The sequence below is a fragment of the Nelusetta ayraudi genome, unplaced genomic scaffold (genome assembly GCF_046127955.1).
Source record: "Nelusetta ayraudi isolate G7.1 ecotype Tasmania unplaced genomic scaffold, CSIRO-AGI_Nayr_v1 ptg000004l, whole genome shotgun sequence".
NCBI classification, from domain to species: domain Eukaryota; kingdom Metazoa; phylum Chordata; class Actinopteri; order Tetraodontiformes; family Monacanthidae; genus Nelusetta; species Nelusetta ayraudi.
In genome coordinates, this window is record NW_027466054.1 from 17349906 (window position 1) to 17375450 (window position 25545).

Sequence of the window (25545 nt, forward strand, 5' to 3'; positions counted from 1 at the left end):
ATTATTATTATTACTACAATAATAATAATAATAATAATAATAATAATAATAATAATAATAATAATAAAATATTGCACTTTTCTTTTGCCTCACTTTCACCTCCATGCAGACATTAGTCAGCTCTCGGCGGAAGCTCAGTGAACTGCATCAAGTGACAGGAGGAGGAGAAGGAGGAGGAGACAGAGGAGGAGGAGGAGGAGAGAGGAAGTTATCCAAAACTTTTCCACCCCCCCCACCAGAAAAGATTGCGGAGCTGCTCCGTTATACTTTAGCAGAACGGAGGAACACAGAAGAAGAAGAAGAAAAAGAAGAAGAAGACACCAAAACGGTCCGGAAGAAGATAAAATTCAAGCTAACCCTCCTCGCTCACTTCTATTCTCGTCCCCTCACATGAGAGGGGTTCGCGGCGGCTTGTTTCTTCTTCTTCTCTTTCTGTTTTCGAGCGGTGGTGGCGGCGGCGGCGGCGGCGGCTGGGGGGAGGGGGGGCTCCGAGACTCTTTTCTTCCCACACGGAGAGGACTTCCACCAACCAGGGGCAATGAGATGTGAGTGAGCTATGCCTGGTGGAAATGGACTGACTCCTCTATCCAAGCGAAAACATGGCGTCTGTCCGCCGAGCTTCGGCGTCTTCTCCGGGTTGCTCGTGGCGCTGTGCTGCCTGGAGGCCTGGGGCTCCGGGCCGCAGGGGGACCACGGCGGCAGTGGCGGCGGCGGCGGCGGCGGCGGCGCCAGCTGCGGCCCCTGTCCGCTCAACTGCAGCTGCGCCCTGGCGGGGCCCCAGCAGGCGGCGGCCTGCGTCGTCAACTGCTCCAGCCTGGGACTGGACAGGGCCCCGGCGGCGGCAGACCTCCCTCTGGCCACCAATGTTCTGTAAGTACTGTAGTACTCTCTCAACTGGAGCACTGCCTTTACTGTATTTCTGACGTAAAAATGCCAGATTTTGTTGATGCGTGACTGCAAACATCTGGTCCTTGTTTGACTATTTTTTATTTATTTATTTATTTATTCATTTATTTATTCAGGAGTACAGAAACACATGTGGGTGTGATGGCTCCTGCCCCCCCCCCCCCCCATATTATATTGTTCTTAGCATCTGTGGGATTGCTGTTGATTTGTTGTTGCATCACACGCTAATTACTAGCATCCCATCCTCCCATCCTTTTTGCAAATAATTAATATACTAATAATATAATAATTTTTTTAAATATATTTTTTTGGTTTGGTTTGGTTTCTTCTGCTGTTTGTAGAAACTACTGGAATGCTACAAAGTGGCTAAAAACATCAGGCTGCTTCTCCTACTGTCAGCATGCGTGATTGTTGTTGCATCACCCCTTTGATTCTCACCCTGTCCTGCTTTTGCCCTTTGGAAAAAGAAAGTGGTGTGGTCAACCGATCTGTAGTTTGTGTCTCTTCCACTTAAATTTCATTGTTTTATCGGCACATCCATATGGACGCCTAAAAATTGGCTCAAATGACTGTGTCATATTGACAGATGAATAGAAACAGCAATGACAGTGACGATCACTGTTCTGGGTTGGTTGAGGTTTTGCGCAATCGTTGGTCGGATTTTCTTGTCAAAACTCCCCATAGGCTAAAATGTGGCTGGAAACAATCACCCGCCTTTGCTTTGTTTTGCCCTTCGGTGTCTTTTTTTTTTTGTCAGATTATGGCAACGGCTGGTGATTGTTCACATCGTGTTGATTCATTTTAAAAGCTGCTGGCCTTTACTTGTGTACTTTGCATCACATGATCGACCCCGTTGCAAATTTGCAGACACACAAACACACGCACGTGAAAACAGTTCATTCATCAGGGTTGTGTTCCCCTCCGGTCATTGTTATTTTTTTTTGCCACTGACTGATATTTATTCATTCAGTCCATTGCTTTTCGCACAAACTCACCTGTTTTTTTTCTTTGCCGTCAACAACATGATTCGTAATAGTACCAACGCGGCAATTGGTATCGCCGTAGAGTTTTATCAACATGAGCTAGTGTGTGTTTCTCTACAAATCTGTTTTCCGCGCAGTGTGTGTGTGTGTGTGTGTGTGTGTGTGTGTGTGTGTGTGTGTGTGTGTGTGTGTGTGTGTGTGTGTGTGTGTGTGTCTCTCTCTCTCTGTGCTGTGCGTTTGTTTTTGAGAGCGTGTGCGACACGTGTGTGCAACCGTGAAGTCGGTCAGCGGTGCCGAGGAGACCCCAGTGTTCTGCGGTGCTGTTCGATCAGTGTTCTGCCTGCTGCTGGTGCTGGTGCTGCTGGTGCCGCTGCAATGAGAACATTCTGTTCTGCACCCCGGAACACACATGTTGTCAATTATCCCCCCCCAGCCCCCAACCCCCAAACTACGTTCTTTTATCTAACCTAAATACTGACCCTGCTCACCAGTGGTTATATACGTACACGTATATACTTAGTAAAGTCCATACTTGAAGGCCAGGCTTGACATTATTAGGTATTCAATTGAAGCCCCCCCCAGCGCGCTCCTCTTAAGAATCAGCTCGCTGGGTCAAAAGTGTTGCGGCCTTTAATCTCGACGGTGAAGCCGCCCTGCAGTGAGCTTCTGGCGGGGAACCTCATTCTTTATCAATAATCCTCTTCCTCTTCCTCTGCTGTCTGCTCCTCCTCGCCTGCAAAACCCAACCGGCTGTTTAAACAGCACCGGCTGTCCAATTACAGGACTCGTCAGCTAATCAGCCGTAATTCATTTCCCTCCACCTGGGGTGCTTTTATGAATTCCAAAAACATCGGTTTTGACTTGCGGGGACGCGTGTGATTAAGACTCATGGGGGATTCAAGGTGTCCTGAGGTTCTTCAGCCCTCCTGGGGCCATCTTTTTTTCCCCTTCTTCCCCCCACCGCCTGGCTGCGTAATGCAACTCTGCCATTTTCACCGCCTTGCTCGCTCGCACGCATTGTCCACGCCTCAGTTAAGCATGCAAGTGTTGATGCGAATTCTTTTTCTGCTGCTTTCCCCTGTCAAGGTTGGGCTGCTGCAAGCATAAAGCTTGGAGTGAAATAAAAGTGACCAAGGCTGTAGATTGTCACAATTTTTTTGTGGCTTTGTGAACATCGAGCGTCCCCGAGCATCTCTGTGTGTGCGTGCGCGTTCGCTTTGTGTCGGAGTTTTGAAGAGCGTCTGGTTGTTCTGAGCTGAAGTGTCAGAGGAGGAGAAATAACAAAGAAAACACAGTCAGTCCGACGTTTGTCCTCGACCAGTGTGTTGCCCGTCACTTCTGCAGGTTGCTGTGACGTGATGTTTACGTGATGTTCACCGACGCCTTCAGGTACTGCTGCTTTCGCTTGTCCTAGCATGTTGAATGCAGAGTTTTCAGCTTTACTTTTTCAACTATTTTCAACTTTTATTTTCAACGTGTTCGAAGGAAATGGAATTAAATTTCTTCAACAGAAAGTGAAGCTTGAAAAGGCGGGAAAATCTTATCATAGTCAATACATGTTTAAACACAGCAGCTGGTGTTTTCAGTTTGTGTCTGTTTTTCTCCTGAGTTCTGAGTTCTTCGTGAATGGACGTCGATGTTCTGAAAGTGGCGTCGGACCTGACGGTCGGTGATTGGTGGACAGAGAGAGATAAAGTCTGGTTCCAAAATTAAATCTTTGTGTAATAATCATGTAATTACCAACAAAAACACACATTTGTCTTTTTTTTATTTATTTTTTAAGTTATCTATCACTAAACTAAGAACTCCAAGGGTTCCAGCTTGTGTTTGTCAGTGTTGTTTCACCACCGGCGCATTAGTTGGTTTCCGACCTTCTGTATCCATGTGATCAGAGCTACAGCTCAGTTTTTCATGAAGGACAGAAGAAGTCAAAGACTTTTCTTATTTCTTATTTCACTAGCAGGCTTTAGTTAGCGGTCAGGAGATTTTTTTTTTTCTTTTTGCAGAATGTGGGACCTTGGAGAAGTTAATGTGTACTCTTTTGAACTAACTGACACACAGGCAGTTTTGCACGAACACGCAACGCGCCGTCGTAGTCGACGAGGCGACAACAGACGGGGCAGCTGTCCTCCATCCAATCATCACCGCTTCCCCTGCACCGACTCTCAGGGTGAAGACGGCGCTGAGGGGTGTGGGCGGGTGGGGGTCACACCCAGCTTCACCACATGACCAGCAACCATCAGCACATACTGACCACAGATGGTCAGTTTACAGTGCGAGGAGGCCAGAGAACCTGCAGAGAAACCAGCCAGGCAGGCAGGCAGGCAAACTCCACACGGAGGTTCACCGCCTCAGGGGTTCGAACCCGCGACCCTCTTGGACAACGTTTCTCTCTCTTTCTCTCCGTCCACACATGGCGATGGGCCTCTCAGCAGACCGGGAGACAGTTTGGAACGGACGGCTCACAGCTGTCAGACAGACCAGACTGAATCCAAAAGTCTCCCAATTTGTTTCTTTTTGGTTGTTTTTTGTTTGTTTGTTGGGGGTTGGTTGTTGTGTGTTTCCACTCTCAAACACTCTCCTCCACCCACGCGCACCACACACACTCGCAGACAGGGACCACCTGACTGGACTTTAATGGAGTGGGGAAAGGAAGGATTGAGCGCACAAAAGCGTTACGGCCGGGGAGAGTTTGTTGTGTTTCTATGGCAATGGAGGAGCAGTGACTTCACTCTGCTGGTCAGCAGCAGGAGGAGGAGGAGGAGGAGGAGGAGAAGAAAAGAAGAAGAAGAGGCGGCGGCTGCGAACGTCAGAAATAAGCGAACAAGAGTAGGAGCAGAGAATAGAAAACTTCCTCACACACTTTGTGTGTGTGTGTGTGTGTGTGTGTGTGTGTGCATGCGTGTGTGTGTGTGTGTGTTCCCACATCCAGTGAGGTAAGGCGGCAGTTCATCATTAGCTCACTGAGGTCACACCACAGCCGGGCTGAGTGCACTCAACGGGCTCAAGTGATAGAATTCCATTTCCTTTTTTTTTCCACGCTCCCTCCGTCAACCCCGGCCGGGACTGTAACCGTGATTTCAACGTGGATTGTAGAAAGAAGGGTCCACTGCTTTGATTCCTGCTATACGTGGGAAATAAATCGGATGTGAATCGGATTCCGGCTCCAGTCTGAGCGCCGTCCGGAAAGACGGACGGAACGCCACCGCCCTCCTCCTCCTCCATCCCCCTAGACTCTGTCAAAAAAAAAAAAAAGCATCTTATCCTCACTTGGGTGACATAATTGGCTCATCACCGCTGCGGATGCGCTGATTAGCGGCGGGGACTCGCGTCCGCCTTGAAACACAAATAACAGACATCAAAGCTTATTATCGTTGTCAGGAGTGTGTTGTGCTAGCTGCCGCCTGCTGCAGAAAGTGCTCTGCTCGCTGTTGCATGCTGGAGGTCACCACAGGTTGTTTGAAACATGAAGCAAAATGGCCAGAAAAATTTACAAAATGTCACAAAGGTGGAGAGTGGGAAGTGGGCGGCGATCTTCCTCTCCTCTCCTCCATTCTTCTCTCCTCTCTTCTCTCCTCTCCCATCTTCTCCTCTCCTGCTATTCTCTCCTCTCTCCTCTCCTCTCCTCTCCTGCTATTCCCTCTCCTCTCTTCTCTCTTCTCTTCTCTCTTCTCTTCTCTTCTCTTCTCTTCTCTCCTCTCTTCTCTCCCCTCTTCTCTCCTCTCCTCTCCCCTCTCCTCTCTCTTCTCTTCTCTTCTCTTCTCTTCTCTTCTCTTCTCTTCTCTCCTGCTATTCTCTCTTCTCTTCTCTTCTCTTCTCTTCTCTTCTCTCCTCTCCTCTCCTCTCCTGCTATTTTCTCCTCTCCTCTCCTCTCCTCTCCTGCTCTCCTCTCCTCTCCTGCTATTCTTTCCTCTCCTCTCCTGCTATTCTCTTCTCTCCTCTTCTCTTCTCTCCTCTCCTCTCCTCTCTTTTCCTGCTATCCTCTCCTTTCCTGTCCTGCTATTCTTTCCTCTCCTCTTCTCTCCTCTCCTCTCCTACTATTCTCTCCTCTCCTCTCCTCTCTCCTCTCCTCTCCTCTCCTCTCCTCTTCTCTCCTCTCCTCTCCTCTCTTCTCCTGCTATCCTCTCCTCTCCTGCTATTCTTTCCTCTCCTCTCCTTTCCTCTTCTCTCCTCTCCTCTCCTGCTATTCACTCCTCTCCTCTCTTCTCTTCTCTCCTCTCCTCTCCTGATATTCTCTCCTCTCCTCTCTTCTCTTCTCTCCTCTCTTCTCCTGCTATCCTCTCCTCTCCTGCTATTCTTTCCTCTCCTCTCCTCTCCTCTCCTGCTATTCACTCCTCTCCTCTCTTCTCTTCTCTCCTCTCTTCTCCTGCTATCCTCTCCTCTCCTGCTATTCTTTCCTCTCCTCTCCTCTCCTCTCCTGCTATTCTTTCCTCTCCTCTCCTTTCCTCTTCTCTCCTCTCCTCTCCTGCTATTCTCTCCTCTCCTCTCCTGCTATTCACTCCTCTCCTCTCTTCTCTTCTCTCCTCTCCTCTCCTGCTATTCTCTCCTCTCCTGCTATTCACTCCTCTCCTCTCTTCTCTTCTCTCCTCTCCTCTCCTGATATTCTCTCCTCTCCTGCTATTCACTCCTCTCCTCTCTTCTCTTCTCTCCTCTCCTCTCCTGATATTCTCTCCTCTCCTCTCCTCTCCTCTCCTCTCCTTTCCTCTGCTCTCCTCTCCTCTGCCCTCCCCTCCCTCCTTCCTTCCTTCCACCTTTGAAGTCACACGAACCGTTTTTAGGTTTTTGGCGGCAGCAGCAGTGGCAAATCTTCTCTGGCTCTCGCCCACGCCGAACCGAGCCGAGCCGAGCTGGGCCGAGCCGGGCCGAACGGAGGGGTGGGGGCGTGGGGGGTGGGAACCTGAGACGCAGACTTGGAGCGCAGAGAGTGAGAGCGGAGTGCTTTTTGTCTCGGCGAAGGGCCTGCAGTGAGTCGCCTGGGATGTCGTGGGAGGATCAAAGTGAATTCTGGCCTGCGTGTCTAACGTGGCTCCTCCAGAACGAGCGCTGAGAGCAGGAGGTCACGGCTGTGATAATGTCGTCACCACTCCTCTGTTTATCAGCTGTTGCTGTGTGCGATTGTAACTGATTCAACTTGGCAAAATGATGTGTGTGTTTGCTAAAGTGCACTCAAGCATGTTGTTCTGTGTCGATAGAAATAAACCTTTCTAATTCGCCAGGTTCAGAAACCCGCAGTGACCCAATGACCCAATACATTATAATATTAAATTAATATTTTTCCTTCCTTTCTCTCTCTATAAAAGTTTACTTCTATTTATTTAAAATACTTTTTTCTTCTCCGTTGCACTACATGTTGGTTGCTGTGATGATGTACATTTCCCCAATGTGGATAAGTAAAGGTGTTCTATTCTATTTTATTCTATTCTATTCTATTGTGTTTTGTGCCTCATGGTTGGCTTTGTTGAGTGGCCACAGTGGTGGGGGTGATAGTGGTAGTGACGGTGGGGAGGGACAAACTTAAATACATCTCAAATTTCATGTTACTGAATTAAGACTATAATGCAAAAAAAAAAAACACCCACATTAATATTTCATTTATACCAAATGAATTGATGACTGCAGGAAGTTCCTGCTGGCCGTACCGATGAACCAAATAAACTAGATGAATATTATATATATTTCCGCTTCGACCACTCTGATTGGCCCGTGTGTGTTTCTTGTGTTTCTTCTAGCCCTTTGCGTTACACAATCTAAAACTGGGATCATCTGTTTGCCATAAGTGCGAGTTTATGGCACTTACGATATGTTGTTGTTATGTAAAAAGTGCACACTGCCCTCTGAGTCACGCTGGCAGCCAGAGACCAGCAGAGTGAGGAACCAATAAGACGTCCGGTTGAAGGAAACGACTCCAGCTCAATGAAACATCTCAACCAGAATGTGTGTGTGTGTGTGTGTGTGTGTGCGTGTCCTCACCGATGACTTGCACGTCTCCAAAAGTCCAAATGAAAGCAGTCCAGCAGCTCCGTGACCTCTTCACAAGGTTTCTTTTAAAACTTAATTTAAAACTTGGACAAAGTCTCGGGCCAACATTGACATTTATTGAAAAATGTTTTTTTGTTTGGGTCCATTTTTATATGGACCCACACAAGTTTTGCTTCAACCTGCATATGGAACAAGCAAAGCTTAATATTATACAATAAAAACATAACTTTGTGTTGCACGCATGCAAAATCGAATTTTAAAATCAAAAAGATATTAGATACTAAAAATGTAAATAAATGTAAATAAAAATATATATGTTTCTTATTTATTTGCAGCCTTCTGACTTAGATTTCAAAAGTAGCCTGATTCCACAGGCTGATAATAAAGTTCAAAATAAAATAACAACAATACACCAAGGCTCCAGCAGACTGCAGTGACCCTGAGTTTGGAATAAGTGGGTATTGAAAATGGATGGATGGATGAATATCCTTCAATGAACGTCCTGCACTGATTGAGCAGGGCATTCTGGGATTTGTAAGCCAAATATGGCCGGAGTTTGACACCTATGCCCTGTATCAGGGCTGTGGAATGCACTTGATCCAGGAAAGAGCTCATCCGGCTCAGCGACCCGTTTCATTCAACCTGCACGGTTGGCAAAAGAAAGATGTATCTGGAGCTTGGTAGTGTAACTGCTGTAAAAACTGGATGATGGTTCTAGGCCACACACACACACACACACACACACACACACACACACACACACACACCTGCTGTTTGGAGTCACGGCTCCTCTGTGGTGGTTCACAGACCACAGGCAGGTATGGCACTTTATTTTCAAAATAAAATTAATTTAAAAAAAAAAACAAACAATAAAAACAAAAAAGGATAACAAAAAACAATCTATAATAGAATAAAAAGTTGAATTCGGTGCTATTTTGACACCCAGTCGTCTCCATCGGTCCCACTTATTCTTTTTGATGATATGCTGAGGAATAAGGTGAGAGCCTGTGTTAAAAATTGACCGCCTGCTGCAGCCTTGCTAATCTTCTTGGCAGCAATCATCAGCTTTAACTTTAACAGTAGCATCTTCATCATCCTCTTCCTCTTCCTCTTCCTGGTCTTCTTCTTCTATGGTTTTTCATTGGCTCGTCAAAGCTTCTCCAAGGCTCTTCCCCCCTCGTCATTTGTGAAAGAAAGCTGGAAAAAATGGCGTTGATAGGAGGTTGTTAAGATGGATGAGCCGAGATGAGAGAGTTGAAATGTGTGCAATGGGGCAGATATTCCTGTTGTGGACAGCGTGGGGCGCTCCCATTAGTTTTTGAGTGAATGTTTCTCAGCAGAATGTTTGGTGATTGTTAATAAGATGAATTCTATCGGACTCGGTGCACATTGTCTTGATCGAGCAGTAACACACAACTCTTGTTGTGCTGAAAAATACCACCGTGCTGACAGTAGCTGTCACCGAGGATTACAGTCACATTCCAGATGTTCACAAATTCGTTTTTTGTTGTTTTTTTTGTTTGTTTTTTGATAGATTCAGTTTGTCAGCATCTGGTTCAGCTTTTTATTTGCAGTAAAAAGGAAGAAAAAAAACACACCCACAAGCACAATTTGAAAATAAATCAGAAAAACAAATGTTTTTCAAGTATCTTTTGAAAACGTGACCTAAAAACTAAAAAAAGGTGTTTGTAGTTTCTTTGAGAATTGATCTGCGTTGGCTGCAACATTAACGGCACACAGGAAAGAAAAAACAGTTTAAAAGTTCACCTTCCATTTGTCCCTGCCGATCAAATACCAGTAATCCAGTATTTCCACACATCCTGGTGTTTGAGGCAAATTGCATCCATTCCTGTGTTGTTGGAGTTATTTTTTTTCTCCCTGCGATCTCTGAGGTGTGCAAATGTTGTTTCCCGACACACAAGCCGTCGTGTCCAAAAAGGAACTCCGACGGAAGGCAGGAAGAAGCAGGTCTCGTTAGGCAACCGTGCGCCGAAAACACTTCTGTCCGGGTGTCGCCAAGACGTGAGGAGATGTTTACCAGCTTTTTCTAATTCTTGGCGTCATCATCCTCCTTGTTTTTTTTTTTTTTGTTTTTTTTTCACATCTTTGAGAACAAGTCGATTAGAACAAGAGCCGAAGAAAATTGGAACCGGACTTTTTGTTTTGCATTTTTAAACACTTGTGGCAGTAAATTACAGCTTTTTTCCCCATGCGTATAATTGTTGTTTTTTTTTTCTTTTTTGCTTAATCACATCGAGAAGCAGAGCCGGCCTGAGACTCATTTTCAAGTCAAGACCACAAAGTATGTGGAACTCACACAGTTTCATTTTCCTCGGTGAACAACAACATGCCAGATGGGGCTGCAGCGCTTTTGCTTTTCTGCGTGCGGGACGAACTGTAAAAATGAAAGGACGTGCATTTGCATTCAAATCAAAACAATATTTCACATGTATGTATATATGTATATATTGTGTAGATGTATTTATTTATTTAATCTCTAAATAAATAAATAAATAATTGGGTATATTAATGCTGCATTAGCACAGCTGCCCTTGGCCTGCCAGCTGGACTGCAGACAGGCCAGGCAGCAGCAGCAGCAGCAGCAGCAGCAGCAGCAGCAGCAGCAGCAGCTGCAAAAATGGACAGAATGTTCTGGAGCGCAGAGTTTGTGACCCTGGCAGCCAGACTGAGAAGCAGAACGTTGGACGTTTCAGACCGCAGTTTATCAATCAAGCCCACCCCCTTCTTCTTCTTTTTTTTCTTTTCTTCTTCTTCTTCTTCTTAAAGCCACCCCTCTTCGCTTCTTTCTTCCCTGGAGGGGGAGGAAACCCTCAAGGTTCTTGAGGTGGTTGACTGGCAGTTTTCTTCTCCTTCTTCTTCTTCTTCTTCTTCTTCTTCTTCTTCTTCTTCTACACCATGCATGCCAGTGTTGCTCACCTGGTTTCTCTGCAAAGCCTCTCCGTCTCACAAGCAGGTCCTGCCGACTATGTTGCCATCGCGTCTTCTTTCAACCCATTCCTGCCCATTTTCATAACTTTATTTTTCAACCCAGTAGAGCAGTCTCGCATGGTCAATTATCCATAACGCTCTCCCAAAAATATTTAGCCCTCCGTTTTCTGCCTCCTGCTAAAACTGCTGTTGCCACCAACCGGGAGAGCCATTTGTTTGGTTTTCAGATTTCACTTCCTGCTTAAACCACTGTTCTATTGGACGTCCCGCTAACTAAAATAGACGCTCTCACACTTTGCCGTCTCTGACCTGCGGGAGCCGTCGCTGACCATTGTGACCTCACAAAGGGCACATTTATCCAAAACTCTCCCAGGTTTTAGCGGCTCACTTCGAACGACGGTCTGGCCTGGATGAATATCAAAGGGGGCGGAGCCAACACCAGGCTGGGCGTTATAGCACCAAGACAGGGAGGATGGACGGATGGTCGGCAATGCCCTTTGTGACATCACAGTGTGCCGACTCCAAGAAATGTATGTGTTGAACGCGCAAAAAATTCAAAATTAGATTATTTTCCTTTTCTCATTTTCAAGAGTTGGGGACACAAATTCTCATACTGCCTCACGTGGGTCCTTTAAATGAAACAACTGGTCGCGTGAGGCAGGTGAGGAGGGTGAGGAGGTAGCGGTGAACGGATCAGGCAGGCAGGCAGGCAGTGGGATGAAAGGGACCACAGAGAAGTCTGTGTTTAGTGGGTCAGTGGAGCCACTCGGCCGCCGAGCCGAGCCGAGCCGAGCCTGGACGCACGTCGCAGACAACGACTCGTCACTCCTCACTCCTTTGTTTGTGCCCTCCCTCCGCCCCGTTTTTTTTCTTTTCCACAGACAGACGGTGAGACAGACAGACAGACCGACAGACAGACAGACGAGGGAAGCGGCGTCTTGTCCTTTTCATTTCCTACATCTGTCTTTAGTCTCCCAGATTGATCTTTTCCCCTCCGCAGCTCTTTACCAACTGCCCTGCTTGGGCTCAGGCAGTGTGTGTGTGTGTGTGTGTGTGTGTGTGTGTGTGTGTGTGTGTGTGTGTGTGTGTGTGTGTGTTCTCATCCTCCGGCTCAGAATAAGTGGCACCAGACGGGCCTTATAAGGAGCGGTTAGATCATTGGCCACACCGTTTGTAAAACAGAACCATATGTCTACTCTGTGTGTGTGTGTGTGTGTGTGTGTGTGTGTGTGTGTGTGTGTGTGTGTGTGTGTGTGTGTGTGTGTGTGTGTGTGTGTGTGTGTGTGAGAGAGAGAGAGAGAGAGAGAGAGAGAGTGTGTGACCGTGACTGTGAGTGTGTGTGTGTGTTTTCTGCATAGGCCTATAGCTCTACTGTGCACATAAGTGAAACCATGTGTGTCTAGTGGTAGCTGAGAGAACGGGAGCACATTGCTAATAGACACAGTGAAGGTCACATTAAATGGCCGTGCAGAAAACAAAACGCACACACACACACACACACACACACACACACACACACACATGCTCATTTGTTCGTTTTTATCTCGTCTTGTCAGCACCAGCGTGTTGATGAAGGACCATTAACCGCTGAATTATTTTCTTCTGGTCCGTCTTAAAACGTTGCGGCTTGAATAATGGTTTTCACTTTGGTGGAAGTATTGAGCAGCCAATTAGCTTCCTGCGAAGAGAAAATTGAGTGGGATCAGACGTGGGAAGTAACAAAGTACAAAATACTCTTAACGTCTTAAAGTTGGGTTTCAGTATTTCTTTTTTTTTTTTGACGGCTGTTTACTTTCGCTTCTTGCATTTGTGCACAAATTTCGGCACCTATTACTCGTTGCGTTGTTGCTTTTGTGTTTAAAAGATACAAAAGTTCAAGTCACCTCACTTTTCCTTTATTGTAGATGTTGTGGCTTGAAGTGGAGCTCTTTGATTGATGCCGCCGTGCAGTTCAATGTATAAGATATACATATTTTAGAAGCGGGTGGGCTGAGGGGTTTCAGCCGTCCTTCAGCTGTGACTGGCATGCGGTGGCCGCCACACTGCGGATTTTCTCTGCACACGGTTTAGTTTAACAGTGTGGTGCTCCGAGTGCCGCCCCATTAAACCAACAGGAAGCGTCGCGCCGTAGCCGACTACGCCTCAATTCTTTACTTCTCCCTTTTTCGAGACTTTTATCTCCGACCGGCTCTTTTCCAGAGGACCTGCTGCCGGACGGCGGCTCGCCTCCATTGAACACCGACCCGCTGCGCCGCAAGCAGGACAAGAGGGTCTTTGTTTCCTTTGACGAGTGCGCCCGAAACGCCGAGCTTCGGTTCAGGCTCCCGATCGATTGATTGAAGCACCTCGACGTCAATCACGGCGCTGAGCCACATTAGACCTCACGGCGGACAATCGTGACTGATTGGCCTTGTTTCACCGACTGCTGCTCAACCGCCAATCACTGGCCGGGTGACGCCAATCGCAATCATTGGTCGATCAATCGGAGCCGCCCCCTGCTGGCCGCATGCATTAGGTAATGCCCCCCCCCCCACCCCCCACCCCCCCGGGTGTTGATAAGAGTGTTTACGATTCCGATGAACTTTCACAGCGTTTCTCTGAGCGTCCATCTCCCGTCCATTTCCCGTCTCTACTGACCCTGCACTCAGGAAGCCCAACCCAGAAGGTGGGCCGCTCATCCGGGGAGAACAAACTGCAAACTCCACCTCGAGGGTGGGAATCCAAGCCGCAACATTGCCGGCCACCGGCATCATCTCGACTTGAACGCTCCTGCAGCCTGCCTTAGCGCATGCTAACACCTTATTTGGAATGCTCCTTTAGTCAGAGTAGCGAGTGCGCACCGTGCACGCTCCTCCGCTCCCTTACTCTTTCCTTCTCATGCCTCCATCTTCCTTACACAGCTCGTCTGGAATGTACAGATGTTTCCTTTTGGGAATGGGCGTCCTGCGCTGCGAACACACACACTCTCTCTCTCTCTCTCACACACACACACACACACACACACACACACACACACACACACACACACACACACACACACACACACAGGGAGAAAAAGAGAGCGTCAGAGAGAGGGAGAGGCGAAAGGGGGAGTACATTCCCATACACTCACATGCACATTTTCCCGTCCCAGTGTTGGACTTCCACAGAATGTGGAGCAGCTCCGTCCCGCCGCCTCCAGCGAGACTCCAACTACTTGCAGCACCAAAGGTGGTGGTGGTGGCAGCGGCGGCGGTGGTGGCGGTGTTGCCCCGTTGGCTGTCGGTTGCTTATACCATCAGTTGTTTTTGTTCACTTCCCTCTATTTTGCACAAAGTCATTTAATAAATGTCCCTGTGCTGTGAAGACAAGAACCGCTACCTTTTCGCTTTAGCTTTGAAGTAGTGTTTTTTTTGTTTACTTATTTTATTCTCATGTAATTGTTTCATCACTATTACCACTGAACCTCCAAAGAACTGAGAGCTGTGGGAAGGTTCATTGTAATCCCAGCATGAACATTGAGAGAATGTGTTTGTAAATGTGTGAATCGGACCACATAGTTCCGGGAGAGCTGAAATAGAAAAGAGGGTTACCCTAAACTGTTGAAGAAATATTTTAACTTTTTTTTTTTGTTTTTATGTTGTGAAATACTTAGAGTTGCAATCATTCTCATATTGCACCAGACATCGAGCGGCGTGTCTAGCTAACGCGAGGATTGATCACGTGATCTCTTTGTAGTTTTGTTTGTTTCAAAAAAACAACGGTCAAACAAAAAAAAACTTTTTTTCTGTCTGTCCAAGCTAAAAAAAATAAAATAAAATAAATCAAACTGCTTTATATAATATGTAATAAAAAAAATAGACCAGTTTTGGTGAACAAAAAATTCTTAATAAAGTAAAATAGTGAAAATAACACATTCTATATTATGATGAAAATCAACCGGAACCACTACGTTTTCCAGTCATTCACTTCCTACCTGAATGGTCGTATCAGCCGCGTATTATTACAAAGCCACTCTCCGAGTGTCAGGGAGTCTGGAGCGAGAGTCGGAGAGTCAGCCTCACTCTGACTCTCTCTACACAATCATCCAGGCCTCCTGCTGTCCGGCGAGTCGCTCGTGAAACAAAAATGACTCATAATTGCCTGCAATGCAGATCTTGTTTTATTATTACTTTCCTCCACTTTCTCTCGCAAAGCACTCAAACGTGGGGATTTGTTTTTGTTCCGTGTTTTACAGAGATCTCTCCAAGAATCACATCTCCTCCCTTGATACCAGCCTGCTGGACCGTCTGGTCGGCCTGCGAGAGCTGTGAGTAGAGACAACTCAACTCAACAACAACAAAAACCAACATAATAAGAAAAATCCGAAGTGGCTTCTGTCGTTACGCTGCCAGTGATGGATGAAACTGTGATTAAATATTGAGTTCCTACTTAAGACCCGGTGGGCCTGTCTAGGGCTCAGTCGGGGGGGGCGGAGCTCAAGGAAAAATAGACGTCATTTTGTATTTATCTTCTCTTTCGTCCAGGCATCTTCAAGGGAACAGGATCAAAGTTCTTCCCAGAGGAGTTTTCTGCTGCGGGCCGCTGTCAGTCATGTGAGTGATTGACGTCACAACTCTTGACTCGGAGGCTCTGGCACACACACACACACACACACACACACACACACACACACACACACACACACACACTGACTGTTAAAGGGCCCTTCAGTGAGCGACGGAAATAAAGTAATGAGAGGAGATGGAGCGAAGGAAGGCGGAGCCTGAAGCAGTGAGCTGTAATTGCGCTTAATCGCGCTGTGATTGCCTGTGTGTGTGTGTGTGTGTGTGTGTGTGTGTGTGTGTGTGTGTGTGTGTGTGTGTGTGTGTGTGTGTGTGTGTGTGTGTGTGTGTGTGTGTGTGTGTGTGTGGGAGACGGGAGAGACTGGAGAAGGCTCTGGTGGTTTCCATCAGCTCCTTCCAAAAACCGCCACACAACGGCCCCATTATGCAGCCCGCTGGATGGACGAGCAGGCAGGAAGGAGTTTGGGAGCAGTGGGAAAGAATGAGAGAAAAGTTTTTAAAACAGAATGAGTCACGAAAAGGGAGACAGAGACAGAGAGTTGCATTAAAGTGCGGTTGGAAGTGAGCGAAAAAGTGACGGGAGAAACTGAAAAGAGGGTTTTCACTCGGTTGTTCGTCACGTATTGACACTTTTCCACGTTTTTTTTTCCTTCCGTCAAACGTTCGTCTGCCAGTCGTGTCTGCACTTAACCGTCAAAACACAACAAAGTCAAACCTCCTTGTATTCATTTTAAACTAGCGCTTTACGCAACATTTGCACTGCGACAACATGCTGCATGTGTATTTTTTGTTATTTTTTTTCTGTCTTTCCGACAGCAACGTGAGCAACAACCTGATCAGCACCATCGAGGAGCGAATCTGCGAGAACCTCTGCAACTTAACCGAAATGTAAGTTAAAAAAAACAAACAGCCTTGCTGCCACTTCCTTTGTGCAGGAGTGAGTGTGAGACTGGAGGCAGAATCTGCAAATGAACGGATGGACGTGATCGGCGCAGATTGTCGACACGCCAGCTTATAAAACTAATCAGCGCGTTGAACTTTTTCACGTTTTGCCACCTGCGCTTGGCTGTACATGATTGTACATCAGCTCCATTTGTGAGGCGGTACTTGTCGAGTATGTAATTAGAGAAAAAAAAATGATGACAGTGGGGGGAAAAAATGTGTTGATTGTTGTTCACTGGTTGGCTTCAGGTTGCTTATATCATCAGTATATTTTGATCACTTCCCTCTGTTTTTCATGAAGTCATTTGATAAAAGTTCCTGTGAAAACAAGACAAACGGCAATCCTGACTTTTCGCTTTAGCTTTGAACTAGTATTTTTTTGTTTAGTTATTTTATTTTTGCTGACTTGTTTCGTCATTATTATCACTGAACCTCCAATCTGCTCCAAAAAAACTGAGGTCTGTGGGAAGGTTAGTTATAATTCCGGCATGAGCGTTGACAGAATAATGAGTTTTGTAAGTGCAAGTGTGAGCGCGGCATTCCCACCTACTGTGCTAAAGTGAGACCGGCACTCTGAGGAAAAGAGTTGTCTGTGTGAATTGGACCAAAGAGTCGGGAGAGCTGAAGTAGAGAAGAGGGTTCTCCTAAAACGTTAAAATGTTATTTAACACGTTTCAAATGTTTCTTTTTCCATTTTGTGAAGCTCTCAGAGCTGCAATCAATGAAAGGAAGGTGCTCTAAAAATAAAGCATAATTATCATTATTGTTATTATTATCAAGACAGCCTGCAGCTACGCTAGACTGACGTTTCCACCTCCTCCACCTCCACCTCCTCACCCCTCCCCTGCTCTCCCCGCAGCGACCTGAGCAACAACCCCTTCGAGTGCCACTGCAAGCTGTCCCGCCTAGTCAGCTGGCTGCGGGACCGAGGCGTGCAGGTGCGGCGGCCCGAGGCCATGCTGTGCGACCAGCCCGCTGAGCTCCGCCACCAGCCGCTGCTCAACGTCAGCCTGCTCACCTGTGGTACTGACCGGGTTCCCTTGGGTCCCTTCTGCTCTGCCTGCTTATACAGAAAAGGCACGACCCCTGAGCGAGCCGGCCCGAGTCCACCAGAACTCTCGCTAGCGCGCTAGCTAGTGCCGAGCTAACCGAGTTCCCCTGGCCTTCTGTCCGCAGGCTTGAACTACGCAGCGTGTCTGGAGGACAGCGGCGGCGGCGGTGTGGGCGGAGGCAGGAGCGAGCTGGTCATCTTCACCTCCTCCACGCCGGGGAACTTCACGCGGGAGCAGTGCAACAGCGTGTGCTTCGCCGCCTTGCACCGCTACGGCGGCCTGGGAGCCAGTCAGGAGTGTCTGTGCAGCACCAACTCGGAGCCCAACTTCATCAGCGAGTCGCAGTGTTCCGCCGCCTGCACCAACCCTCAGGTCATGGAGGTGTGTGTGTGTGTGTGTGTGTGTGTGTGTGTGTGTGTGTGTGTGTGTGTGTGTGTGTGTGTGTGTGTGTGTGTGTGTGTGTGTCGGAACGTGTCGCATGAATGAGTCCCTCCTTTACTTCATCCACTTTCCTTTCGGCTGAAACACACTTCTGAATAAGAACAGCCCTTTGTGATGTCGCAAAGGTGACTCCATCCCTTCAACAGCTCCTCTTTTTTGTTATCTCCCTTTTTTTGCCACAAACCTGTCAAATGTCAAGTCATCTGAACTCTATTGCAACCGACTGAGTGAATGTGAAATGTTTGTTTTGTGTCCGTCAGACCTCAGGATTCTTTCAGTTTGTGTTTAAAGCGTCGCTGTTATCCAAAATTCACTTTGTCAGTGTTGTGCACACAACAATATGCGTCCCGACTGTCAGTGAACTTCCCCCCAAAATGAGAAAAATCCGTCATCAGTTCATTGCTGAGAAGAAAAGCGTACCAAAACAAAACCAGCCTTTTGTGATGTCACAAAGGGGAAACAATATCGCAGCGACGCCTCTCCTAGCCCAGCCAGGTGTTGGCTCCGCCCTCTGATGACACCTTGCAGCTGCCTCTTCCAAAACCTGTGGAAGGTCCAACAGAGCAGCAGAGGAGAGAAACCAAACTGGAACAGAGTGTTTTTGCAGGAGGTGACAAACAGAGGGCTAAACATGCAGATTAATCTAGTTAATCACGCTGGATACTGATAAAATGGGTCCTTTAAATGAGGTGGTTCTCAACTGGTGGAGTCTTACGACTCACATTTTTTTCCTTATCTTGAAGTCGTGTCCCAAATTTATTCCACAAAACTAGAAAAATAGTGCAACAAGAATTATGGTTATTATTATATTGTTATAATCCTCATTTGAACAAAACATAATATAGAACATTAACATACACAAATATATATATATTTTAAAACCCTTCTTTTTTAAAAAAAAAAAAAAAAAAAGAAGAAGAAGAAGGGATGCCCATTTTGTACGACCCATCAAAACAGCCCCGCAACCCAACTTTTGGGTCATGACCCACCAGATGAGAAACCCTGCTTTAAGCGCCTCCCTGTGAGAAGCATTTGGCCGGACTGGTTCCGACGCGGCTCCCTCTGCTGGCAGGAATGCGGCTGGACTCTGGCTCAGGACGTCTTCGCCGTGGACTTCTTCGCCAGGCTGAAGCCCCTCCCACTGCAGAGCGTCCACAGCAGCGTGGCCTTCTCGGCCGTCTCCTCCGTCACACCGGTGACCATGTCCTGGGACTTTGGCGACCTCTCGGCCCGGGTCAACACCACGGGCAGCGACGTCACGCACACGGCCAGCCACAAGTACGGACTTCCTGGACGCTACGCGGTCGGCTTGATGGCCTGGGCGGGAAACAGCAAGGTGAGATCGAAATGTATTGTTTTGATCGTGTCATTCATTATTTGAGACGTTTTTTTTTTAAAACCTATTGTCAAGATTTTAACATTGAAAATGATCAATTGTTTTCTGCCATGTGATGAATGTAAGCCCAGAACTGTGTCGCTTTTTTAAAGTTGGTGGCTTCGCACGACGGTGCAGTTCATACTTTTTAGCAGTAGGGGTGCACACATAGAAAAAGAACAAGAAGCTGTAAAAATTATAGATAAAAAAAAGAAAAAATATGGAAAGACTAAATAGAAGAATTAAAAATTGAATATAAAATACAATACAAACAATATCCATATGACTAAAATGATTTCCTGCATGCACTTTTTTTTTATTTAGTTCAGTTGATAACTTCATAGTAAATAGACCTGCAACTTTAAAAAAAAAAAAAAAAAAAAAAAATTCTTTCATTCTGTAGCTGTGTGCAACACGTCACAGTGAAGTTTTCTCTCCTTGCTCTGACTGACGCCAACATTGTCGAGGTCAAAACAACGATTCCATGTTTCATTGCTGCAGTTTTCTGCTTGTGGCGAGGTGACGGTGACGCTGCCTCCCAAACTGGAGCTGCACTGTCCACCTCTGGCCGTGGCCAACAGCAGCCTGGAGATCACGCTGGCTGGCTGGGGCGCGGCCGGCCTGGACGTGGACTGGACGATCACCAAGGACGGCGTCCAAGTGGCCAAAGGTGAGATTTGAGACGGGCGACTGTAGCTCATGAGGTAGAGCGGGTTGTCCAGTGACCGAAAGGTTGGCGGTTCAAGTCCTGCTCCGTCCCAGTCTGTTATTGTGTCCTTGGGCAAGACACTTAACCCGCATTGCCTCGTACAATTGTGAGTGGATGTTGGCTTGTCGTTGGAGATTGGCTGCCAGGCTTCCGTCAGTTTGCCCCAGGGCAGCTGTGGCTACACATGTAGCTCACCACCACCAGTGTGAATATGGTGTCAATGAATAATGGGTTCAATGTAAAGTGCTTTGAGTGCCTAGAAAAGAGCTATAGATATCCAATCCATTATTATTATTATTCAGCTGCGAGGTTCTGACTTCATTTCCAAGTTGCAGTACGACCGCTGGCCACTGGGGGCACTAACCTGTGTGTGTTTGTGTCCCACCTCCAGCCTCCCCCAACTGTCCCGGAGACGCCGTGCACCACGCAGAGTCGTCCCGCTGTTTCCAGATCGTTCCGGCCGAGCTGAGCTGGACGGACGCTCGAAAACAGTGTTCCGAGCGCGGCGGGGACCTGGCCGTCGTCTGGAGCGACGCACTGCGTAACCTCCTGGCGCACAAAGTCACACAGTGAGTGTCGGACCTCGAGCGAAGCTGCACCACCAGGACTTCGCTCGTGTGTCGTAATGGTTCTCCTCCCACTCCACTGTCTTTGAGTTTATTCAGTCGGGGGGGGGGGGATAGAAAAGCGTTGCAGGTCTCATCCGCTGCGCTCATTAGATATGACAGTGTTTTTGCTCTCAGTGCGTCCAATTAAAAATCTTTTTATCTCTTTTACTGATGTTTTTTTTTAATATCAAAAACATGAAATCAATTTAGCTATTAATTATTTATCATTTTATTATTACATTTTTTTTGTGTTTATTTGACAAGGGACAGTGCAGTCAAACATAGTTACAAGCTTGCAGTTGATGTGACGCATTTAGAGTTTATCGCTAATACTAAGCTAAGCGAATTCTCAACTGCAGCATACTCGACTGTTCCACTGGAGTCGCAGATTTCAAATAAAAAAGCACAAAGAGCTGTAAACGCTCCTCTGCAGCGTTGCTCCACGAAGGTCCGTCCTTGCCGCCTCCGTCCGGCCCTGCTGGCCGGGAGGACGATTGAATAATGGTGTCAGCCTCGGCTGTTGCAACAGTATACATTCCTCAGCCGCAGCAGCCGGCGCACTGCTTGTGCTTAACGTCTGAGTGATGGATTTAGTTCTGGTGGAAGAGGAAGGTTGTGTTTTTTTTGTTTTTTTGCCGCTGTTCTTGCAGGCCTTCCAGTGTTGAGGGTCGCAAAGAATAAATGAAAAATACAAATAAAAAAATGGCATCTGTAAAAGCACAGCTGCAAGCGAAACACCCCTGGTGTGTGTGTGTGTGTGTGTGTGTGTGTGTGTGTGTGTGTGTGTGTGTGTGTGTGTGTGTGTGTGACCCTGCCCTCACAGACCATAGCCCCCTCCCCCTCACACCCCTTCCCTCTCACTTACATAAGGGGCCCTTTTTTCATCATCAGTCCTTGTTTTTGCCACAGAGGCCCTCGCCCCTCTCTCTCTCTCTCTCTCTCCCTCTCTCTCTCTCTCTCTCTCTCTCTCTGTCTCTCTCTCTTCTTCGTGAACTCTCTCAGTTGTCCTGTCAAAGGATGCCGACATAAAAAGAATATACGATGCGCCGCTCGGAATTTCCAGTCCATCAGCGGAGCCGCAAAGTCGAAGCCAATTAATCGTCTGACATTCCGTGTGTTCTCACACAGCCGGTGATTCCATCAATAAAATGCTCTCACAGTTTTCCAAAGGCCTGCTAAGGCATTTTTATGTGACCTTCGTTAAATGTCCTGCTGGTTAATTAAAAAAATAAATAACGCAAAGTTCTGGAAATTGATCCTGTGATGGTGTTACAAAGGGCACTGATGGCCTCAGAACTTGAGAGCTTCACTAAAAAAAAGAAATCATTAACTTGCACCACGACAGCCTGCACTGCTTTTCAGAAAGTGCTTTTGCTAAGCAACCCTTGGTCACTAAGACCACTCCCAGGTGAGTAAAAGAACATTTCTTGAGTTAGATTTTTTTTTTATTGAGCATCAATGATACAGGATAGGCACATGGATATAGAAGCGGACAATGCTCATAGATTTTTGTCATGATTATTCAGAACCCACCTCGAGCACCCCTCCGGAACCTGTATGTCACCCATCCGCAGGGAAGAAAAATAGATAGATATATAGATGTACTTCATTGATCCCAAATTGGGAAACTACAGTGTTGCAGCACTTAAAAAACAAACAGCACAACAAATAAACTATACAGTAGATACAACAACACTCAAATCAATCTCTGTACAACAAACAACCAAAGCAGATGTGCAACAGACAGTCAAATTGTGCAGAGGCAGGGATAAGCAAGGTTTCCTAAACCATCAGTGCATTGTTTGCCATTGAGTCCAGGGAAAAATGTCCAGAGTGCTCTCTGTCACACAGCAGGGAAGAATTGTAGAGGGTAATGGCTCCAGGCAGGAAGGATCTCCTGAAGCCTTCCTTCTGACAACGCAGCAAAGTAAAACACAACATAGATTTATCACTATTGAAGCTGTGCACTGAATAGAGACAGCGGGAGACTCATTTTGGCTGCTACTGTTTAGATGGGTATGTGACTGTAAATAAATATATTTAAAGAGAAAAAAAGGCGGCAGTTTGACCAGACCTCCTGCCTCCAGACATGCAAGGGGGCCTGACAGAGGGCTGATTTTTAGCAGCTGGCTGTAAACAGCGGCCTAAATAATATACAGTTTTCTGGAGCTCTGTTGATTTTTTTTCATTATCTTCTTCTTCTTCTTCTCTTTTTTTTTTTTTTTATTACTGACATGGTGAGGCTGCTACACTCGAGTCCAGGGCACGAAGTCAAGCAACACATGATGAACTGCTGTAATACGGTTCTTTTTTTCTTTTCTTTTTCAAGTTGGCTGGTTTGACAGTCACTCTGACTGCCATCACAAATCTGGCCTCGTTCCATCACCTCGTTCTTCAGTCAAATGTGTCTCCTTTGAAGATTCAGCTGTGCAGCGTTCCAGCGCCGGATGAAACTGAAAGTCTCTCCTAATCCATCCGTCCGTCCCCCCCCCTCCCTCCCCACCCCCCGCAGGGAGCGCGGCGCCTGGCTAGGCCTGAGCGACGTGGAGTCGGCGGGCCATCTGCGCTGGGTGAACGGCTCGGACGCCCGCGAGGGCGAGGAGGGCCCACCGCCGCGCACGTCCATCGCCCGCGGCAACGTGTGCGTGTCCCTGGACCAGCGCGGCCAGACCAGCTCGCACCCCTGCAACGCCAAGCGTGCCTTCGTCTGCCAGTACGGCGCTCAAGGTAGAGCGCCGCGCGCCTCCTGTCGCTTCCTTTGCAAAGCAAAAAAAAGAAAGAAAGAAAATCAGCTGCAGTTGAAACGTTTGCAAGCATATTATCAGAAGGAGAAAAGATGGCAAATCCAAACACCCAATGTTGTTTTTTTCTTTTTTTCCGCCGTGTTTGTCATGCAAATTCAGCCGAGCACAAACAAGCGAGGATGAGAAAAACAAGCAGCTTTGCGTGTTGAGAAGTGCTCCAGTTTTCAGTGTGTTGATCATCACAAGCAGGAAGCAGCCAGGAAGCAGGGCTGATAGGGAGCAGCCTGCGGGTCTCAGCAGAGGCTCAGGGAGGAATTCTGGGAGAAAAATACTTGGAATAAATGATTAGTAGTCATTCATATTCACCCTTCTTCTTCTCCGTCATATTAAAGAGGCACTGAGAATAAGTTGAAACTTGGTTTTCACCACCGTCATTAATTGATTACCCATTAATCCTTCCAGATTCCTTTTTTACTTTCATTTTGCACATCCACCAGATGAAGAGTTTATCTGCAGTGAGTAGTTTGTCTGAAATTCTGCGTGACCGTCTTCCATCTATTTAGTTGCCTCTTTTTTCCCCCCTCCTTGTCTCGCCCAGTCCGTGTGCCCGACTCGGGGGTCTTCCTGCTGGGTCCGGCTGTGTTCCCCACCTGCAGCCACCTGCACCGCGCCACTTCCGCTCCCGTCTCAGCTCCTCAGATCTCCGGCAACGCCCTAGAGGTGAGCGGAGGAGTCGCAGCCCGGGCCACCAGTCGCTCCGATGTTTTCTTTATTCAACTCCCCTGTGCGTGGATTTCATTTATTTATTTATTTATTTATTCATTTATTTATTTATTTTTGCTCCAATCAGGTGCTGTTGTTCCCTGCGCTGAGCTTCGTCCAGTCAGGTCGTCTGTCCTCACTGGAGTTTCTGACACAGGAGCTCGCTGCGCAGACGCACGTACGATTCCAGACCTACAGACCTCATTGTCACTATCCTGGCCACCACCTGCTGCTACCTGGTGAGTCACACACACACACACACACACACACACACACACACACACACACACACACACACACACACACACACACACACACACACACACACACTTCCTGGTCAGCAGCTGTGAGAATAAAAGCCACCTGAGTCCAGACTGCTAGCCTGACTACTTGGAGTCAAGTGCAGGATTGTAAAATGTTTGAATGAGCAGCAGAAACCAGGAATTCTCAATGATCTTCTTCTTCTCCCTTGTTTTCTGTCGGCGCTTCATCCAAATCTGGTCACGCTGCTACTGTGACTTATAGCGTGCTGGTTAGAGTTCACTTTATTCTTCTTGCACCTCCTCCAAGATAACTCTTATCACATAAACACTGACTTTATCCCCACCCCAGCACTGTGACTGTATCCCAACTAGGGATGCAAATTATCCATTAATTCATTCTCCTTCCTTCTCGACCTTCTCCATCAATTAACGATTAATTGATAAGCGGCGATTAATCCTGAGAACCTAAATTTCACAATGAAAAATGTGTAAGGAACACATTATTTAACCCTTAAATAATGTTGAGGGTCCAATGTGACCCATTTCTAAATTAGAGAACAGTGAAAATACCCTAAACATTTATCCTCTGACTTTCAGTTGACTTTTAATGGGTCACATTTCAACTTAAAAAAAAAATTATAATAATAATAATATTTGTTATGACAAAGAAAATGTTTGATTAATTGCGACTAATTTCATTAAATTGGTTTCAGTTCTTAATTGACAACCTGTGTTGATTGAGTCAATTGTCAATTGAGTCAGTTGTCAATTGACAACCATCAATCAAACTTGTTTGTTGTGCTGCAGGTTGTGGGGGTCTGGCCTGCGCCACCATGGCCGTGTGCGTCTCCGAGAACGGCAGCCGCGGGGACCCGCCCCCCTGCCCCCAGCAGGAGCAGTGGTGCCCCTTCCAGCTCAAGTGCCTGCCGCTGGACGCACCCTGCCACCCGGCCTCCTGTCCCAACTGCACCGAGGGCCACCGCCTCCCGCAGGGGGCGCTGGTGCCGCGCTACGCACTGCAGGATGAGGTGGTCTTCACCCTGCCGGCAGGGCCAGCGGCGCATGTGGTGGTGAGAGGATTTCACTGCTTTTTGTGTGTGCTTTTAATTTAGCTCAACAAAGAAGATTTTTATTTACTTTTGAATGCCATCGAAATGTCTGGTGGTTTAGGATTAAGCCATTTTTAGACCAGTGGAAGCATCCTTGCAAAACAGGATTCCATAAAACGTGCGTATTTAGCCCTCCTGTTTACAGCTAAGCCGCTAAATACGCTGGATTTTTAGCTTCC

General features: G+C 47.1%; 1 protein-coding gene across 5 annotated transcripts in view; it reads left to right on the forward strand.

The window, feature by feature from the left end:
• The first annotated feature begins 221 nt into the window (after window positions 1–221).
• The window catches only part of pkd1a (polycystic kidney disease 1a), a 62683-nt gene continuing 37359 nt past the window's right edge, over window positions 222–25545 (forward strand). For all 5 annotated transcript variants that reach the window (XM_076039707.1, XM_076039726.1, XM_076039742.1 and 2 more), the window contains exons 1-13: window positions 222–870; window positions 15034–15105; window positions 15323–15391; window positions 16178–16249; window positions 17163–17326; window positions 17480–17736; window positions 18869–19132; window positions 19673–19841; window positions 20272–20449; window positions 23001–23215; window positions 23831–23952; window positions 24083–24233; window positions 25065–25327. In XM_076039707.1, coding sequence (XP_075895822.1) covers window positions 557–870; window positions 15034–15105; window positions 15323–15391; window positions 16178–16249; window positions 17163–17326; window positions 17480–17736; window positions 18869–19132; window positions 19673–19841; window positions 20272–20449; window positions 23001–23215; window positions 23831–23952; window positions 24083–24233; window positions 25065–25327 — 2310 coding nt within the window. In that variant the 5' untranslated portion in view covers window positions 222–556. The remainder of the gene's footprint in view (window positions 871–15033; window positions 15106–15322; window positions 15392–16177; window positions 16250–17162; window positions 17327–17479; window positions 17737–18868; window positions 19133–19672; window positions 19842–20271; window positions 20450–23000; window positions 23216–23830; window positions 23953–24082; window positions 24234–25064; window positions 25328–25545) is intronic.